The 21,043-nt window shown below is 42.7% G+C and overlaps 2 protein-coding genes across 4 annotated transcripts in view; both read left to right on the forward strand.

The window, feature by feature from the left end:
- Positions 1 to 426: 426 nt before the first annotated feature.
- Positions 427 to 10,470, forward strand: chtf8 (CTF8, chromosome transmission fidelity factor 8 homolog (S. cerevisiae)). The gene is made up of 3 exons (XM_034175571.1): positions 427 to 555; positions 3,746 to 3,869; positions 9,349 to 10,470. The coding sequence occupies exons 1-3, from the start codon at positions 536 to 538 to the stop codon at positions 9,583 to 9,585; spliced, it is 381 nt and encodes a 126-aa protein (XP_034031462.1). The 5' UTR covers positions 427 to 535; the 3' UTR covers positions 9,586 to 10,470.
- A 6,939-nt stretch (positions 10,471 to 17,409) lies between these two features.
- The window catches only part of wwp2 (WW domain containing E3 ubiquitin protein ligase 2), a 236,231-nt gene continuing 232,597 nt past the window's right edge, over positions 17,410 to 21,043 (forward strand). For all 3 annotated transcript variants that reach the window (XM_034175700.1, XM_034175703.1, XM_034175701.1), the window contains exon 1: positions 17,410 to 17,506. The gene's annotated coding sequence lies outside the window, so the exon portion shown is untranslated. The remainder of the gene's footprint in view (positions 17,507 to 21,043) is intronic.

Consider the following 21,043-nt stretch of genomic DNA (forward strand, 5'->3'; position numbering starts at 1 on the left):
TTTGGGGCGTATTTTTGGATCCACACTATCGATCCACCTACAGGGTTTTTGGCCACTTAAATTCTTGACATTGGAAATCCAATTTCTGTTCAAGGCCCTGATTCCAACAATGTAAGATATTAATTATTATTAAATATTACATAATATAAAATATGATGTTCTGGACAGAAATTAAACCTTGTAGTCAGCTGTTTGCTAATATTTATGTCTTCAAGTAACCCACAGCCTTAATTCATTAAAGCTTTTCGCATGCAAATTTTAATGTAACAGTCTAATTAAATTTGATCTCACGTGAGAATATTAGATTGATTTTAAAACGTTGACTGCAGCTGTGCACAGCTTGTATGAAGAACGGGAGTAGCAAGATGGCGGATGACGGGGCGCTGAGTGATCCGGATGTTTTTTGTGGAGGTCAGTGGGCAGAACCAGCACGCGCGACTGGCGCCAATTCTGTGAACGACTGACGGAACCGGGAACCTGTTGAGTCACTGACACCAGGAACCGAGAACCGGAGACAGACCTCAGCTGGAAGACCATGGTCCAGATCGTTATCAGGTAAGAACTACACGGTTACCGTCACTTTGTGGCTGTCCAGCAACTCCTATCTGTAACCAAACTTACCGGAATGTGCGACGTTTAGGTTTTTCTGCGTCGTTTTACACCCAAAAACAACTTTATTAAAATCAAAATTAGGCCCAGTCCTTAAGCCCTGACCTCTGACCCCACCCCCCACTTCGCTCTGGGAATGCGCATGCGCGACCAGGTTGGTTCAAAGGTCGAGAAGAGTAAAAACGTAAACAGACGCTTGGTCGCTGAAACAACCATCTAAATCCATAATAAACATAATTTTACAGATGCTTGTAAGAAGGAGTGAAAATGCAACTGTTTTACCAAGACATTACAATATAAATATTATAAATAATTACCTTTGAGATGATCCCAAATGCTTTTTCCACCCGCACCTTTGGGGAGGTGGTGGCGTAACAGCTTGCACGTTGGACTGGGATGCCAGCGACTCGGGTTCACTTCCTGATCGCAGCCACGCTCCCGACTGGCAGTTTATTGACCAGGATGTCTGAGATAATGGTGTTAAAAAGCGGAGGAATAATCCACAAAGAGCATCCTGACATAAGTGTTCCTGCATTCCAGGTGATGGATATGGCATCGTCCGTGGATCTGTTTGGCCTTAAGTCAAACTGGTGGTGGTCCAAAGATGGAGGGAGGCTGGCTTGAATGTGTTTGAGTACCAGTCTCTCAAAGCACTCTGTTATGAGGGGGTGAGGACCACAGGTCTGTAGTCCCCTAGGCTACTTGAACATGGATTTTTCGGAACAGGGATAATTATTGCTGATTTTAGAGAAGGGGGGACGGAGGGATGAGTTGAAGATGGTGGTGAAGACAGGAGATAGTTCATTGCAGCATGCCAAGAGTACCTTCCCAGGTACCCCTGAGGGCCGGCAGCCTTCCTAGGAGTCACCACTTTGAATACCTGCCTCACCTCGTGCTCTTGGATCATGAGGGCCGGTTTGTGGGTGACCAGAAGGGGTGGAATGGAGAAGCTTTTGGTCTCAAAGCAGGCAAAGAAGTTGTTCAGCTTCTCTGCCAGCAGGGCTCTGTTTGTTGTAGTTACCATCTTTATGCTGCCTTTGTGATTGGTGAGATTCTGTAGCCCGGCCACACACATCTCGGATCATTATCAGAGACCAAGTCCTCAATTTTGCAATTATAGCCCAATTTAGCAACCTTAATCCCTCTCCTCAGATCAGCTCTAGTGATGGAGTAAAGATCTTTGCCCCCTGACCTGAAGGCCATGTCCCTTCGAGTTTAGATTTCTTCCTGTGACCACGGCACTGCAGCCGGCATACACGCATGCGCGACCCGTCCATGAGTGGACGTCTTGATGTTCTCCGTGAGTTACATTGGATGTGGGCATGTCCTGTCGCTGGCAATCGGTCTGTCTGATTGGACTTTATTTAACACAATCGTGAGAAAACTTGAGGAGGTAAGCACCGAGGAGCTGCAGCCAGGCTGCAATGAGTATTTTTTCTTTTAATTGTTCACATGTGCTCTTTGAGGGTATAGTTTTACTGCATTATGTATATGGTATAAAAAGTTTGACAACATTCCTGCATGATTTATAGCTCAGCAACAACGGAGCACAGCAGGAATCATTAATTGGTGTCGGGTGGCATTATATTGTGTGGGTGTGGCACAGGGGCATAGGCCCAGAAAAAAATCAGACGGGCCCAACCTTTGGGGTTGTAGGTAAGGTGTAGGTATTATAATACACCGTTTGAAAAATTATGCCTCAGTTGGACATCGCAAGCAACGTTATCACTTAGCCTACAGCACTGGCAAAGTGAGCACACAGACACGACACGTCAGACACAAGTACTCTTCATGGATAATGCAAGCTGCAGTGCAGCGCCACACACACACACATACATTCAGTTCAAGTCTGGGAGCCTACTTGGCTCGGCCTAAACCCAAAACGTCAATAGGTATTTAAATAAGGCATTGTTTCAAAACTGAATTCCACGTTTAATGATGAACACATCTCAGCCAACTGCACAGACGCTGTGTGCACAGTTACACAGACGCAAAGTGTCAGACACAAGCACCCCATGGACAATGCAAGCAGCAACGCAACGCTTAGTTATGTAAAGTCCTTTAAAATAAAAATTTCTAAATATATCCGCAACATGAAAACAGGTTGGCTCGGCGGCCAAATTATGAAATTGATAAACAATGGAAACCAAATTAAAAGCCATCAGAACGGACACCAACATGATTCGTGGCAGTTGCAATATAATATTAACAATTAAGCCTATTTAGAAGAAAAAAGTAATTAATGGTCTCACACTTACATTTGACAAATCCTTTTAATGCTACAGCAGGAGACGACGAACCAGAAGATGAACCAGATTTTTTTGACAAAATTTATTAATTGTCGCTCAGTGCTAATGCAGTACCATATCTTAGGAATACAATGAGGCAACAACAGGTGACTGTCGAGTGTTGACTCAGCCTTCTCATTGGATGGGGCGGACCTGGCTGACAAGTGGGCGGGCCCAGGCCCATCCAGGCCCACCCTTGGCTACGCGTAATGTGTGGCATCCAGTCACCTTAAGTACTGTTAAGTTGCTTCAACTTGCAAGAAAAGTACTTCCTTTCTGCGTCCTGTGCTCAACACAGAAAAAATTAAACCTGTTTAATTCTTTGCGTCTTTCACTTCACCCTTTGCGTCCCTCATGGTATTGTGGCATTAGGTTGCATCAACTTGGCGTCATCATGACGCAACTCGAAGTAGACCCGATGTGAAAGGGGCTTTAGAGTAGTGAGGGTCCCAAATATTTGTCCTCTGTTGTGTCCCTGATGTCAGTCGTTCAAACTCGTTGGTGGCTTGAGTTCAGGTGTGAGTTGCTGTTGTTCAGACTGGGGTTGGCCATCTGGCTGAGCTGGATTCAGTCAGAGTTGCTTTCTCGCCAGACAGCGTTCAGACTAGTTTTTGAAATGGGTGGGGGGGTGGGTTGGTGTGGGTTTGTGGGGGTGTGGAGGTGCTGGGTGTGGTCTTTGTGAGTGAACCAGTTTCTGTCTGATAACTTCGAAAAGCACAGGAATGTTTTTCCCGTTGAAGATCCTCCTCAGTTTCTCAGCAGTTCCATCCACTTGTTTGTTCTTCTTTTCTTAATGTCCATCACATGTTGATGATGAAACACTTGTCATGCCTGTTTCCCGCCTGTAGGGGCAGCGTGGACGGTAGCAGTCCACCAGAGTGGCTGCTGCTGGAGCTGCAGGGAGAAATGGTGTCCAGGTACAACTCGGGCCTCGCAGGAAACGTGATGGGAGACCTGCTCTACACCAAAGAGGTACACAGTGACACCTGCAGGACCTGTGTCACAACCGCATCCACGTACACATCCGCTTCACATCTTTATTACTACAACCGTCAGGTTGATCACCGGGGTCTGTGTCTGTCTGATAGCAGCATAACACAAAAGCAAGCAAAACACAGTGGAAGCACAGGACACGACCAACGGGGTACATTTAGGTACGAATCCATGTTAAGGGGCGGAGACTGACTTTGATTAATAGTGGACTTTACAGGATCAACACAGTCTGATCAGAATCTGCATTCAGTGATCAGCGGGGCTCCACAGTAGCGGTTCTGGGATGGTCCTGGACCGGGTGAAGTGTGTTGGACAGGCAGACTTAAATAAACACGTGCTATGATTGAACAACGCCATGTTGGCGTTAAGGCTGAAATGATTAGTCGAGTAACTTAAATAATTTGATTACAAAAAATGTTTGAGGCAAATTCTGTGCCTTGAAGCGTCGTTTAATGTTGTAGTACATATGCCAGGCCTGCTAACACTTTCCAACGTGTTGGAAAGTGTTAGCACAGAGTAAAATAAAGCCTTTTAAGAGAAAGTGGGTCCACATTGATTATCTGAAATAGACTGACTGCACATTTAAAGTGAAACAGTGTGTGTTTGTCTATTAAAAAACACACGGTCCGCTCGACGTGGGGAGTGACTGTTGACCCGGCGGCCAGCTGCTGTCTCTCTCTGCTCGGTGTGAGGGGCTCTCAGACCGGGTGAGTCACAGCTCAGTCTCCGGCTACACTGACAAACAGCAGAAGTTCACTCTTTCTTCTGTGTTTTGCTGACTCGCCTTGAGATTTTCTCTTTTTTGGGCAACACACAATGCTTCACAAATACGTAACTTAAAGTGGATATGACACCTAAAAAATTAGGCAAAACTGATATAAATATCAAAAATATACATACAGTATAGTAAGTTGAAAGTGGTTTTAATTATTATCACTGAGAAATAAAGTTTGTACAGCTTCTCAAAAGTGTGTTTCTTGGAAAGCACTCTGGCACCGTTCCATCAGCGGTCACATGATGCCATGATGTCACAGCATGTAGAGTCCCGTCTTTGTCTGTTAGATTGACAACAGGAACAGATGGACCTCAGCATGGACAGTGACGAGATCGAGAACTTTTCTGACTCCTCTTCAAGTGTGGATTGTTTCTGTGAGGAAATCAAGACTGACTCAGATCCTGAGGATGTCACAGCAGTGATTAGACCCTACAGATTGGAGCCGTATCTTTCGGACGAACATTCAAACCAGGACCATTCTGGCAGTGAAAATATGGCCGACTGTGCTTATGGCAGAGCCGAAGCAGAGGCAAGAGACGTGCCAATTCTGATGGATTTTGAAAGGCTGCAGAACATGGAATGGTAAGGGAGGCTTTGATTTTTGTTGCTGCTGTTTATAACACTACAATTATAGCATTTTCGATTCTAGTGTCTGTTTACTGCCTTTGTTATTTTTCCGGAGCCGCGATAGTGTAGCTACTACTTGCAGAACGCCGTCATTACCTTCAGGTTTTTGTCATTTTCGAGTGCCAGGCATTGCATTCATCTGTGTTTACTTATGTTATTTTCACGAAAGAATAGGAAATAAATGGCAAAAGTTTCGAAAAAGATCGCCGAAAACAACAGTGAACATGGCGCCGCCGTGTTTACTACGTATTGCACTGATATAAGTTCCTTGACCATTTTAAGATTATTGTGAACGTATTATTTGGGGTTGACATTTAAGGTGTTCCTGTGAGCGGTGCGAGAACATGGAGACAGTAGAGGAAAGTGTCTGCTGTCAGGAGCAAATGCGGGTGTGCGAGCGGAGGAAGTAGCAGCCCAACATTTCGTGCAACACCGCGGCTTTCGATCAATCTGCCTGGACTTGAAAAGGCTAAAACCTTTCGCCTGTTATGTGTCGACGCAGATTGAGGAGCGAACCTGCGTCAGACAGGACCCAGCACTAAAAATAACCAAGAAGCAGTTTCATCAACAAAAAACAATTTATTTTTCACCTGTGCCTAAATAAATCATACAAAAAAAAACCCAACCCAATGTCCTTCAGGAGGAGTGACTGCTGGCACGCTCTCCAGTGTTCACGGGGAGAGAAGTCCGATGCTCCTGGACTCACTACCAACAAACAGACACCCCCCAGGTGGACACGTCAAACTGATTCTCTGTTGAAGCACAGAAGATGTGAGGCACGTTAGCTATTATAGCAATTTCTTTCACAGAACACATGCTATCAGCAACACATCAAGGTTTATACTTTTTATCTTTATGCACATGAGCAGCTTCTCACAATAAGTGGAGGATCACTTATCCTGCACGCCACAACAGTGAGAAGCAAGCCACACCATTCTCATCACAATTTCACGTATACTATGTAGCAAAACCTCAAGTTATTATCTACAATTAATCCAACAGTTAATTACCTTTACTGTGTGCTGACAGCATGTGTCCTCACCCTTCCTTGCTTCACAGGCTTATTGTGTCAAACCCAGGTGCGGTCCTCAGCGTCTCACAAACGAACATCACAAGGTCGAGTTCCCAGCAGTTCTGCTTGGCTCACACCTGCCTTAAAAGCAGAACGCCATCCAATTATCTGCTACAGCTGAAAGTCTTTAGGGCTGCACGTGAGCACCAGTCCCAGGTGCCTCACATGATATTGACGAGGGTGAGGATTCTTCAGCCAGCGCCTTCTTTTCCACAGACAAATCAGCTTCCATGCCACCTGAGGAGCAAAGAAAAGAAAACAACACCAAAACCTCCAGCCACACCCCCCGACACACAACATCGCCCTTGTGTTTGTGCAGTATGCTGCGACACACTGGTCAGGCATATCAACAAACAAGTCCCTGAGAGCTGTGTTTAATCAAAGTTTCTGCCGCTAAAAAAGTGGAAACAACGGCCGCCAGGCGCACAAGCCGATATGGTCTACAGGCAGTGATGTATTTCAGGTTTGGTGCTCAGTGGGAAGCTGGTCACGGGGCGTGCCCATTTTTCAGTGGCAGGACCTTCAAATGTTGTATATAACGGGAGAACCGCATCCATCTTCCCAAAGTTCTTAGGTTGACCGAATTATATAACCTTTGTTACATGTAATAATACTATGTTGTCTTTAGTGTCATATCCACTTTAAATTAAATAACAATTTAAAAAAAAAACTGATTGTGAGGCTGCATGTTCAAAGTCAAGAAAATATGACGATTCATATCTCGCCCTCGGCTTCACATGTACAACGGTGGGTAATGAAGAGAGACCACAGTGTGTGCTTTGCCTCAAAGTGCTAGCTTCGGACAGCATGAAGCCAAACAAGCTAAAGCGTCACTTAGAGACCTTACATCCTGCACACACACAGAAGCCTGTGGAGTTCTTCAGGAAAAAACTTCTCAGCTGTCGTGCACAACAGAATACGTTTACAAACGCAGCTGTTTCTACATGAAATGCGCAACTTGCCTCTTATAAAGTAGCCTACAGAGTTGCAAAATGTAAAAAACCACACACCATCGCTGACGAATTAATACTGCCTGCAGCTATTGATATGGTTTCCACGATGATTGATGAAACAACTGCCAATAAACTAAAGACTATACCTCTATCAAACAATACCATTGCAAGGCGCATCTATGACATGTCAAAAGATATGGAGGAGCAGCTCAATTGGAGTGGAGAAGGAGTACCCACTGCTGGGCAGGAGAGCCTTGACCACACTTCTCCCTTTTGCCACATCCTACCTGTGTGAGATAGGTTTTTCTGCTGTTGCCTCCATCAAGACAAAGTACAGATCAAAACTGGACATTGAAAATGAACTGAGAGTGGCTGTCTCACAGCTGCACCCAAGACTGGGGAAGATATGTGACACAAAACAAGCCCACTGTAGCCACTGACTTATTGCAGGGCTGGAAGAAAACATATTCAAGATGTTCAATGTTTTATTCACAGGGAAATGTTCATCCTCAGACATTCAGAATTTTAAAAAACAGTTATAAGCTGTGGTTGTTATTATTTCTACAAAAGTTCAAAGTTTCATTGAGGTTTATTCTATATAAACAATAGCAGTTTGTGACTGAGTGTGTTTGTCATACATTTACATGTTGATGTGTATGGTCAGGGGTAGGGGGTGCCTGAGACAATTTTGATTGGCCAAAGGGGGGCCTGGCAGAAAAGGTTTGGGAACCACTGGCTTAGAGAGAGCCCTGGACTACTGATGTTTAAAAACGCGAAAGTACTTTTTATCCGATTACTTGATTAATTGCAAGAATAATCGATAGAATACACAATTACTAAAATAATCGATAGCTGCAGCCCTAGTTGGTGTCACTCTTACATCCAATCGGCAAACTTATTTTTCATTATGGCAGCTGAGGAAAAAAAATGAGCATCACTAGACATTTTCAGTGAAATGAGAGCGTGAGCGACCGCATGTGTACACTGGGTTTGTCCTCTCACGATAACTGTCCTTCTGTGAGGCTTTTCTGAGAACTGTAGTTCCAGTTCATGGTGATGCAGCAGTAAGTCCCACTAAGTAATTCCATTTTGTTTTTTAGTCCAGTATTGCTGAAACACTGTCTGTCATGTTTAACCATCTGTACATCTCTTACTTTGTCCACGTGTATCCCGTCGGGTATTTTAGAATGTCATGTGACCTGTGAGAGTGAAGAAAGTGGTTCTGTTGCAGTTTTTTAAAAGAAAGAATTTTTGACTTGCCTGGAAAACCACCTCGTGAGTGTAAAAACACAGACAGCCCCGGCTCCTCGCCGTGTTGCGCTCTGGGCCGGCCGCATGTCTGCGCACAACTCCAGTCTCATTGACCCTGGTAATCAAAATTGATTTATGAGCCAATTATCCTCATTTGGAAGTACATAAATCCTCGTGTTCCCTGAATACTCGCTCACATCAGATGTTTTTATATCCATCCATATAATTTCAAACGTGGGTGTGTTAAATGTTCATCAGTCTCTCTGATGTGCACGTCACTCTGATGACTTCATGTTTTCACAGTATTAACGGTTCCCAGCGTCACCTCTACGTGTCGGCAGAGGAACAACAGCTGTAGAAATGTGTGTCACGCCAGCCATGAGCTTGGCGTGACACACCGCACATTTCCACAGTCATTTTACTTTTGACACATCTGAACATTGGCGTGGAGACGGACGTACGCCATGTTTTGTGCGTATGCAGTCTTTGTACAGGAGGCTTCTGGTGCTTCCTGTCAGCAGCTGGATGTCTTTTGGACTTGGTCTCTCAAACACTGCTGGAATGACTTTGTGTCAAACAAGCCGTTTGTTTGTGAGACTCTGGTGAGGACGATCGTTCACATTCTCAGAGAACATCAGCTACCATGTTTTGTTTTGTTTTTTTGACCATGTGGTGCGCTTCACTGGACAGGATCCAGCACGCGGGTGTCTGAGTGTTGAGGACTTGTCCAGGTTATGGATGCTGGATCTCATACCTTGCTGTTCTTCATCTGTCCAACAGGGGGTGCCAGTGCTGATCATAGGACATCACATTCTGTATGGGAAGCAGGTCAAGCTGGAGAAACCCTATGCTGTCCTCACCAAACATTCCACCCACCAACATTCCCAGGTCACCATGGAAACAGAGGAGGAGGCGCCCTCCTCCACCTCATACACGGTGTCTGCCCTCATCAAACGGAAACTCATATTCAAGACGCGGCCAAAACCCATCATCACCAATGTCCCCAAGAAAGTATAGCAAGTCTGACTTCATCACTGGTTCCGAAGAGGACTCAGACCCCTTTCTGGACTGCTGTAGTGGACAATTCATCAAAATGTCCTTACTGAGCCCGATTTAGGAAGTTTAGTGTTTTACCTCATAGTTTAAGCCATAAAAAGTCAAACCGTAAAGTTATAAAAAAACAAACTTTTTAAACCGCTCAGTTCTCTGCAACAGCTTCAGACATGTCCAGCAGGTGGCAGTGTTCAGATGGTGGTAGGCAGTTCAAACTGTTAATTTTCCGTTGATCCAGCGCATCAAAGTTAAACTTTAATCCATTTATCCTCATTGTGTCATTTTTTACTTTGTTGATCAACAAGATGAGGACAGTGAGTTTTTGAGATACAGTAAAACTCGCCTAAACCGTCATCGTATAAACCGGATATTTGCACTCACCGGACAAAAGCAACAGACCCAAGGCTTTGTGTAGGTTTCCATGTAATAAACACCACATATAACGGATTTTGTATAACGGATTTTCGCTCACATCAGACAAAACGTCCTGCTGCATCAAAGTGTTTCCCTTAAAATCTCCTTGCATGTATTGGACACAGCAGTCTGGATGTGCCCCATAACAGAGGTACAAAATGAAGTTCAGCAGTACTGTATTTCTGTCATTAAAAGCCCGGCTGTTTATTTTTTCAAACCTTGTTCAGACACGGGACCTAAACGAGGCAGGATGTAATTCAAGGTCGGTGATTAAATTGCTGCTTGCTGCCTGCACTGTAATATGGTGTTAAGTTTCACACGTCTCTGGGTTTGACGAACCAAACCGCTTTAGATCAGAGCCCTCTGTGGGGCTGAGAACCCTCCCCAGAGCCTGACAGGCACCTGCTAAATGACGGAGACTGCAAAGGGCTGTGATTGGTCACTTTTCTGTTTTCACTCCTTCCTCTCCCGTCATATTTAAAAGTTTTTGCAGTGCGCACACTGACTACATTTCAATCATAGATCAAATATGTTTGGCAGAAGAGTCCGCAAATATGACCAACTTTACAACAGCGTCTCAAACGTCATTGCATGGCCACAGAGTTACAGAGCTGGAGAAGCATATAGTAGTGTTCAGAATAATAGTAGTGCTATGTGACTAAAAAGATTAATCCAGGTTTTGAGTATATTTCTTATTGTTTCATGGGAAACAAGGTACCAGTAGATTCAGTAGATTCTCACAAATCCAACAAGACCAAGCATTCATGATATGCACACTCTTAAGGCTATGAAATTGGGCTATTAGTAAAAAAAAAAAAAAAAAAAAGTAGAAAAGGGGGTGTTCACAATAATAGTAGCATCTGCTGTTGACGCTACAAACTCAAAACTATTATGTTCAAACTGCTTTTTTAGCAATCCTGTGAATCACTAAACTATTATTTAGTTGTATAACCACAGTTTTTCATGATTTCTTCACATCTGCGAGGCATTAATTTTGTTGGTTTGGAACCAAGATTTTGCTGGTTTACTAGTGTGCTTGGGGTCATTGTCTTGTTGAAACACCCATTTCAAGGGCATGTCCTCTTCAGCATAAGGTAACATGACCTCTTCAAGTATTTTGACATATCCAAACTGATCCATGATACCTGGTATGCGATATATAGGCCCAACACCATAGTAGGAGAAACATGCCCATATCATGATGCTTGCACCACCATGCTTCACTGTCTTCACTGTGAACTGTGGCTTGAATTCAGAGTTTGGGGGTCGTCTCACAAACTGTCTGCGGCCCTTGGACCCAAAAAGAACAGTTTTACTCTCATCAGTCCACAAAATATTCCTCCATTTCTCTTTAGGCCAGTTGATGTGTTTTTTGGCAAATTGTAACCTCTTCTGCACATCTTTTATTTAACAGAGGGACTTTGCGGGGGATTCTTGCAAATAAATCAGCTTCACACAGGCATCTTCTAACTGTCACAGCACTTACAGGTAACTCCAGACTGTCTTTGATCATCCTGGAGCTGATCAATGGGTGAGCCTTTGCCATTCTGGTTATTCTTCTATCCATTTTGATGGTTGTTTTCTGTTTTCTTCCACGCGTCTCTGTTTTGTTTTGTTTTTTTGTCCATTTTAAAGCATTGGAGATCATTGTAGATGAACAGCGTATAATTTTTTGCACCTGTATGTAAGTTTTCCCCTCTCCAATCAACTTTTTAATCAAACTACACTGTTCTTCTGAACAATGTCTTGAACGTCCCATTTTCCTCAGGCTTTCAAAGAGAAAAGCATGTTCAACAGGTGCTGGCTTCATCCTTAAATAGGAGACACCTGATTCACACCTGTTTGTTCCACAAAATTGACGAACTCACTGACTGAATGCCACACTACTATTATTGTGAACACCCCCTTTTCTACTTTTTTTTTTTTTTTTTACTAATAGCCCAGTTTCATAGCCTTAAGAGTGTGCATATCATGAATGCTTGGTCTTGTTGGATTTGTGAGAATCTACTGGTACCTTGTTTCCCATGTAACAATAAGAAATACACTCAAAACCTGGATTAATCTTTTTAGTCACATAGCACTACTATTATTCTGAAAACTACTGTAAATCAGGCTTTAGGATTTTAAGGTACGACTCTGCAGCGGACTTAGAAAAAAGAGTGACTCGACCAAATTTATAATGCACATAATGTCCGGCGGCGTTTATTTTTTCAGAGGAAGTTTTGACCCAGACATTAAATGAGGCAGGTCCCGATTCAAGATCAGTGTTTTAATCAAGGAAATGCATGAGCCTAATTGGTGCTGGAGATTCCCCGTAGATTGTTTAGCACCTCCTGACTGGAACTAATCGGTTACATACATATAACTGATTTAGTCCATTTTATACATATAGCAGATTTAGATTATAATGGACAAAATTCGCTGGTCCACCTGAATCCATTATATGGAAGTTTTGCTGTATTGTGTTGATGAACTGGACTCATTCGTTCATCGATATTCATTCACTGCTGTTTACAGGCCACGTGCTGAGGTTTTGGGAACAGTGCTGGCTGAGGAAAGCCGGATGTTGTGCTCATCATTAGAGTAGCTGAGCAGAAGGGGAGATGATGGTCCAGGGGTGAAGTGTTGGGCTTCAGACCAAAGGATCCTCGGTTGAAACCCCAGCCAGAGTTTCCAAGATTTATCTTCTTTTGTTCCTTCTACATGGAAATTTTTGTTCATGAATGAATAAAGAAAAGTAACCATGACCAGAAAATCACTAAGGGCCCTTTGGCAAGGTACCTAATCCCCGAGTTGCTCCCGGTGTGTAGTGAGTGCCTCGCATGGCAGCACCCTGACATCGGTGTGTGAGTGTGTCTGTGTGAATGGGTGAATGTGAAGCGTCACTGTAAAGCGCCTGGGGCGTCTGATGCAGATGGAAAAGTGCTATATACATGCAGTCCCTTTACCATTTAAAAGACGAGTGTGACACCTGTAGATCCTTTTTCTAACGTGTGTTAAATGTTTATCTGTAATTGTGTCTGTAATGTCAGTTTTGGTTGACCATCTCCAGTGTTGGTTTTTTCTTTTCTTTTTTACTTCCCAGTAAAACGTAAAACCTCTCAGATGGGGAAAAACAATCAGTTTATTCTGTGAAAAAAAAAAAAAGCAATGATTTTGAGTGACTGCTGCATGAGATGGTGGTGCACGGGACAGCCACGTGGCTGCGGCTGTCTTCTAAAACATGAGTAGCAAACTTCATGACGATCACACATCAAAATAGAGCCCCGCGTTCGCAGAGCGCAAACCTCCACCAACACCAGACATCAATTCAACAAAATTTTACTCTGGAAAAACTTTTCATGTTCAAAGCCCTGTTAGAATGTGTTTTCATAAGATAAAGTTTGTTTTTTGTTTTTTTTTTTTTCCAACTTTTTCAGTTTCTGAATTCTTTTTCGGATAATTTTCATAGAACATTGGTTATTTCTGCTGTGCACAATTTGTCATTGCTTTTTGGCACTTGTTTCTGACTGATAACTGGAAGACAAACAGGGATAAAAGTGGAACCTCTGTCCAATTTTGGTGGTGTCGTTAACTCCAGAACAGCAAAAATGAGACTGAGGCACTTTTGATTGAGATATAACGCAAAATCTACACCAAATGGACTTTTCAATATTAAAATCAAATGTCCACAAAATCCCCAATCCAGATCAGATCTGGTGTCACCAACTGAATGATATCCCTTAAAAATCGGTCCGTCCTGCCTTCACTGCGCATGCGTCATTTCAGACCACAGCAGTGTCATTTCTGCGTGTTTACCGCGGTGCACCGATTATCGCCTCGTTTCTACTTCAAACTGCACTCCAGTCTTCTATGTCAGTGACAGATAACTGAAGCTTTCGTACAACAATCATTTCCACATAAATTCAGCATTATTTCGTAATAAAAGGTGGTGGAGTGATCAGAGCGCCTCAGCAGCACGTCTGAGTCTGACTCTCTGAGTCTGACTCTGCATCCAAAGTTATCAAAGGGCATAATGTGATTATTAACCAAAAGATGGCAAAATAAAACATCTTAAATCATTCTACAGTCTGCAACACCAGATAAAACTTTGTCAGTCAATGGAATTGAATTTATATTTACGTATTCAGCACACAGATGAACAATAACAAACTCACAAAAAGAACAACTTAACAGTCAACCTGTGGGGCCAAAAGGGAGAAGGCAGAAGCCAAGCTTATAAATACCCTCCCCTTATACCTCAGAAAATAAAGAATGTGTATACATACACTCAACAAAAATATAAACGCAACACTTTTGGTTTTGCTCCCATTTTGTATGAGATGAACTCAAAGATCTAAAACTTTTTCCACATACACAATATCACCATTTCCCTCAAATATTGTTCACAAACCAGTCTAAATCTGTGATAGTGAGCACTTCTCCTTTGCTGAGATAATCCATCCCACCTCACACGTGTGCCATATCAAGATGCTGATTAGACACCATGATTAGTGCACAGGTGTGCCTTAGACTGCCCACAATAAAAGGCCACTCTAAAAGGTGCAGTTTTGTTTTATTGGGGGGGATACCAGTCAGTATCTGGTGTGACCACCATTTGCCTCATGCAGTGCAACACATCTCCTTCACATAGAGTTGATCAGGTTGTCAATTGTGGCCTGTGGAATGTTGGTCCACTCCTCTTCAATGGCTGTGCGAAGTTGCTGGATATTGGCAGGAACTGGTACACGCTGTCGTATACGCCGGTCCAGAGCATACCAAACATGCTCAATGGGTGACATGTCCGGTGAGTATGCCGGCCATGCAAGAACTGGGACATTTTCAGCTTCCAAGAATTGTGTACAGATCCTTGCAACATGGGGCCGTGCATTATCCTGCTGCAACATGAGGTGATGGTCTTGGATTGGCACAACAATGGGCCTCAGGATCTCGTCACGGTATCTCTGTGCATTCAAAATGCCATCAATAAAATGCACCTGTGTTCTTCATCCATAACAGACGCCTGCCCATACCATAACCCCACCGCCACCATGGGCCACTCGATCCACCACATTGACATCAGAAAACTGCTCACCCACACGACGCCACACACACTGTCTGCCATCTGCCCTGAACAGTGTGAACCGGGATTCATCCGTGAAGAGAACACCTCTCCAACGTGCCAAATGCCAGCAAATGTGAGCATTTGTCCACTCAAGTCGGTTACGACGACGAACTGGAGTCAGGTCGAGACCCCGATGAGGACGACGAGCATGCAGATGAGCTTCCCTGAGACGGTTTCTGACAGTTTGTGCAGAAATTCTTTGGTTATGCAAACCGATTGTTTCAGCAGCTGTCCGAGTGGCTGGTCTCAGACGATTTTGGAGGTGAACATGCTGGATGTGGAGGTTCTGGGCTGGTGTGGTTACACGTGGTCTGCGGTTGTGAGGCTGGTTGGATGTACTGCCAAATTCTCTGAAACGCCTTTGGAGACGGCTTATGGTAGAGAAATGAACATTCAATACACGAGCAACAGCTCTGGTTGACATTCCTGCTGTCAGCATGCCAATTGCACGCTCCCTCAAATCTTGCGACATCTGTGGCATTGTGCTGTGTGACAGAACTGCACCTTTCAGAGTGGCCTTTTATTGTGGGCAGTCTAAGGCACACCTGTGCACTAATGGTGTCTAATCAGCATCTTGATATGGCACACCTGTGAGGTGGGATGGATTATCTCAGCAAAGGAGAAGTGCTCACTATCACAGATTTAGACTGGTTTGTGAACAATATTTGAGGGAAATGGTGATATTGTGTATGTGGAAAAAGTTTTAGATCTTTGAGTTCATCTCATACAAAATGGGAGCAAAACCAAAAGTGTTGCGTTTATATTTTTGTTGAGTTTATATTTTTGTTGAGTGTATATATAAATATATATACTCATAACAATACCAGAAAAGAAAAGAACAAAAAAACAATGTGCATGAATCTTAAAATTAATCAATGCACAAAAAATTCAAAACACAACCAAAAAAAGCAATAGTACACAATAACAAAATCAGTAAACCTAATTCTTCAAACTATAATGAGTAATTTTATTATTTTTGTAAAGCACTTTAAAGGTGACTAAGTAATCTAATATTATCAGGACAATTATTCCAAATGTCAACACCTTTAACAGAAACAATTACTTTTTTATGGTAGTTTGGATCTTTAATTTCTCCATCCTACATAACACTGTCAAACATGAAAGAAACCTTTTTTGACAGAATTATTTTGAAAATTGCAGGGGTTGTGGCCAAGTGGTTAATGCGCTTGGTTTCAGTGCAGAAGGTTCCTGGTTCAAATCCCACCCCTGCCACTGCCACATTTCTCCATGTAATGTGGAGTTGCATCAGGAAGGGCATCCGGCGTAAAACCTGTGCCAATTCAACATGCAGATCCTTGGATTTGCTGTGGCGACCTCAAGTGCGAAACAAGGGAGCAGTCGAAGGGACTTACTATGAATTTTTGAAAATTAATTCAGTGTTAAAGACGGATTTTTCCATTATTTTTTCTGACTTTGACCTTTGACCTTGAAAATTGAATCGCTCCTTTCCTATCAGGATATGAATCTTCCGTAAAAAAAATTCCTAACAATGTATGAAAAGTTGTGGGCTCTGAGCTGCTCACTTACAAACAAACAAACAAATGGGTTAAAACATGAAGCATCAGGCAGCACTTGAGTGCCACTGTGTGGGTATAGTCTGATGGTACATAGAGTGCCGTGTCGGGTCCAGTACTGAGGTGAAGCAGTAAGTCTCACTGGATCATCCTCCAGAAAAGACAATAAACCTGAAGCCGCTCTGGAGGTGTCTTTGTGTTGGACGGCTGGGGCCTGTTGTTGGCCTGATGTGAGTTGGTTGACAGGAGTGTGGACGGCAGCATGTGAGGTTTTTCCCACACGGTGTCTTTTCTCTGGATCTGTGATGGTGTGACAGTGACACGGCTGAGAGCTGTGGAAGAGGTTAAAGGTCATCGCCAGGGTCACCACAGGTTGAAGAGTGTGTCCTTTGCAAGGTTGGGTAGGATTACTTTGAAAGAATACATGTGGATTACATGTACGTATGTACATACATTTGGATGACTTGTAATCCGATTACTTTTGGATTATATTTCAAAGTAATCCTACCCAGCCCTGGTCCTCTGAGGGCCATCGGCACGTGCCTGTCCTCATGAACTGACCCCGGGGTGAAGATGTGAAGGTTCGTGCGCAGAGACGCTCTGCTGGTTATTTCTGCAGATGAGGAACATCTCGACGTGTTCAGCGTGTTTTTCTATCAACCAGAATAAATCATGACCCCCCCCCCCGCCCACGTGGTGGCGGTAATGAGCCGTCAGCTGGTTTGCAAGTTGTCATTTTTAAAGAGGGCGAAGGAGGAGGCGTCACGTGGTATCAATGTTGAGGCGGAAATGAAAGTTGATTAACAACAGAAGGAGAACACGGCTGCAGAAGGTTTGTAAAACACGGTTTGGACTCTGATTGTGTCTCCTGTCAGCTGCCGGAGCGCTTCGTGACGCCGGCGGCGGAGCTGTCAGCGCCGCCGCATGGCTGTGGCTGACACGGCAGCTTTTAATCAGGCTAACTGCGTCAGCTAGCAGCTCGTCCTGACTGCGGGGTTCTGCGCGAGCGCCGCGCGGTGACGTCACAGTTCCCGCTGTTTCACTGGTCTGCGTGACGTTTTTGTAATGACGCATGAAGTGATGCTGCTTCTGGCACCTTCAGACGTCATAAAGTCTCCAGAGTGGCTGCAGGAGCCAGAACCAATTGGCCTGAAGGTTGTTTAGCAGCTAGTTTTTAACAACCCGGAGGAGGTTCCAGTGGCGTGTGCGATCGGCCTGTGCAAATTTAACCAACAAATAATCTGATGACAGCACAGAGTTTTGTTAATCGCTGTGAGGTGTTTGAGATGAACAGTTCTCATTTGTTTTGCTCACTTCCTCATAATTAGCGAGACACACGCTAACAAAGCTTCAGCTAATTAGCCCACCTGTCCGTATCACTTTAAAGGTCTTGTCAAGCTTTACAATCCCCCGAGGCCTCAGTGTGCCCATCGCAACGTTTGCAGGAGATCATGTTCAGACCGTAAGCTAACTTTGACAGGAAGTTAAAGAAACTTGAAGAATACTCTTCTTTGGGGGGGTGCCCACTTTGTTATTGCTTCTTTCTGGTGGTTGATACAACCCCTGGCAAAAATTATGGAATCACCGGCCTCGGAGGATGTTCATTCAGTTTAATTTTGTAGAAAAAAAGCAGATCACAGACATGACACAAAACTAAAGTCATTTCAAATGGCAACTTTGTGGCTTTAAGAAACACTATAAGAAATCAAGAAAAAAGATTGTGGCAGTCAGTAACGGTTACTTTTTTAGACCAAGCAGAGGGAAAAAATATGGAATCACTCAATTCTGAGGAAAAAAATTATGGAATCACCCTGTAAATTTTCATCCCCAAAACTAACACCTGCATCAAATCACATCTGCTCGTTGATATTGACCCTACGTGTCTTTTTGCAAGGAATGTTTTCACAGTTTTTGCTCTATGGCAAGATGCATTATCATCTTGAAAAATGATTTCATCATCCCCAAACATCCTTTCAATTGTCCAAAATATCAATGTAAACTTGTGCATTTATTGATGATGTAATGACAGCCATCTCCCCAGTGCCTTTACCTGACATGCAGCCCCATATCATCAATGACTGTGGAAATTTACATGTTCTCTTCAGGCAGTCATCTTTATAAATCTCATTGGAACGGCACCAAACAAAAGTTCCAGCATCATCACCTTGCCCAGTGCAGATTCGAGATTCATCACTGAATATGACTTTCATCCAGTCATCCACAGTCCACGATTGCTTTTCCTTAGCCCATTGTAACCTTGTTTTTTCTGTTTAGGTGTTAATGATGGCTTTCGTTTAGCTTTTCTGTATGTAAATCCCATTTCCTTTAGGCGGTTTCTTACAGTTCGGTGACAGACGTTGACTCCAGTTTCCTCCCATTCGTTCCTCATTTGTTTTGTTGTGCATTTTTCAATTTTTGAGACATATTGCTTTAAGTTTTCTGTCTTGATGCTTTGATGTCTTCCTTGGTCTACCAGTATGTTTGCCTTTAACAACCTTCCCATGTTGTTTGTATTTGGTCCAGAGTTTAGACACAGCTGACTGTGAACAACCAACATCTTTTGCAACATTGCGTGATGATTTACCCTCTTTTAAGAGTTTGATAATCCTCTCCTTTGTTTCAATTGACATCTCTCGTGTTGGAGCCATGATTCATGTCAGTCCACTTGGTGCAACAGCTCTCCAAGGTGTGATCACTCCTTTTTAGATGCAGACTAACGAGCAGATCTGATTTGATGCAGGTGTTAGTTTTGGGGATGAAAATTTACAGGGTGATTCCATAATTTATTACTCAGAATTGAGTGATTCCATATTTTTTCCCTCTGCTTGGTCTAAAAAAGTAACCGTTACTGACTGCCACAATCTTTTTTCTTGATTTCTTATAGTGTTTCTTAAAGCCAGAAAGTTGCCATTTGAAATGACTTTAGTTTTGTGTCATGTCTGTGATCTGCTTTTTTTTCTACAAAATTAAACAACTGAATGAACATCCTCCGAGGCCGGTGATTCCATAATTTTTGCCAGGGGTTGTACTATGAAAAAGATGTTTGGGAGATTTTTTTTGTAGATCCACTCACATGTGGTTCAGAAGGCACGTGAGCTGCAGATAAGTTGCACAGTGTACATGTGTGATTCTGTGTAATGGTGACTTGATTTTAAAGTCATAATAACTGATCATGTTGATGCAGTCACAGTTAAAAAAAAAATGGAGAAAAGGGGCTTCCCTTCACATTATATAAGCAGGGTGGTGGCCAAGTGATTTGTGCACTTGATTTCAGTGCAAAAGGTTCCTGGTTCAAAACCATGTAATGTATAGTTGCATCAGGAAGGGCATCCGGTGTAAAACTTGTGCCAAATCAATATGCAAATCCACTTCAGCTCTGCTGTGGTGAGTGAAAACAAATTTATAAAAAATAGGAAAGTTATTCCAGTGGGGCATTTTATTTAAAACTTTTATCTTTTTTCAGAATCAAAACATTTTTACAACCGTGTCGACTCACAGTTTTTACTCTTAATAAAAAGTGACTTTAAAAATGTGTAACTTTTATTTTTTTTTAAGATAGAAAACCAATTGAGTATTGAACTGAACAGTACCTGTGTAATAGTACTCATCTTTTGTTTTGACCACAAATTACAAACAGATGATTTTTTTAATTATCCCCTGAAATGAGAAATAAAATGAAGGAATTTACAGTGCTGAAAAAACTGAGCCTTTATTAAATCCATTGTTTCATAACAACTCATTAAAGATTAATATCCATCAAAATATGACCAGGAACATTTGTTAAAATTTCAAACAACCTCAGTTGAAATATGTCACTATTTAGAAATAATAATTAATAATGATAATAATGATGATGATGATTTCTAACTTGGTGCTTCAGTTAATAATAAGTTCAATTGAGGATCTGCATAACTGTAAGACTTCAGTTCCAGTGTCTTGTTTTCCAAGTTGTTGTTTTTCATGTGTAAATGCAGTATTGTAATATATTTTCAAACAATCAAACAATGTTTCTGGTAGAAATGGCTGAGGAAGTTAATTTATTACTACAGCATCTACCAGTAATGTGATTTAAGTGGGGAAATGTGAATAATTATATTGCAGTACAATTTAGGTTTACACCCCAAAGCACTCAACTTGTGCTCCTAAAATTTCAGTAAGGGGGCTACATTGCTGCTACTAAAAATTTAATCTGGAGCCCTGCACCCTTCTGGACAGTGGTCATGTTCAGTTTCATGCAGAACAACCATTGGCACCAATAAAAGGATATACTGCAGTTAGTTTGGCCATTGGCAGATATTTTTATTGCATGAGCTGGTCGATACTTAAGGACATGTTAGCCTTAGGGGCTAATTTATAACCACACAGAATG

The sequence above is a fragment of the Thalassophryne amazonica genome, chromosome 8 (genome assembly GCF_902500255.1).
Source record: "Thalassophryne amazonica chromosome 8, fThaAma1.1, whole genome shotgun sequence".
Classification (NCBI taxonomy): Eukaryota; Metazoa; Chordata; class Actinopteri; order Batrachoidiformes; family Batrachoididae; genus Thalassophryne; species Thalassophryne amazonica.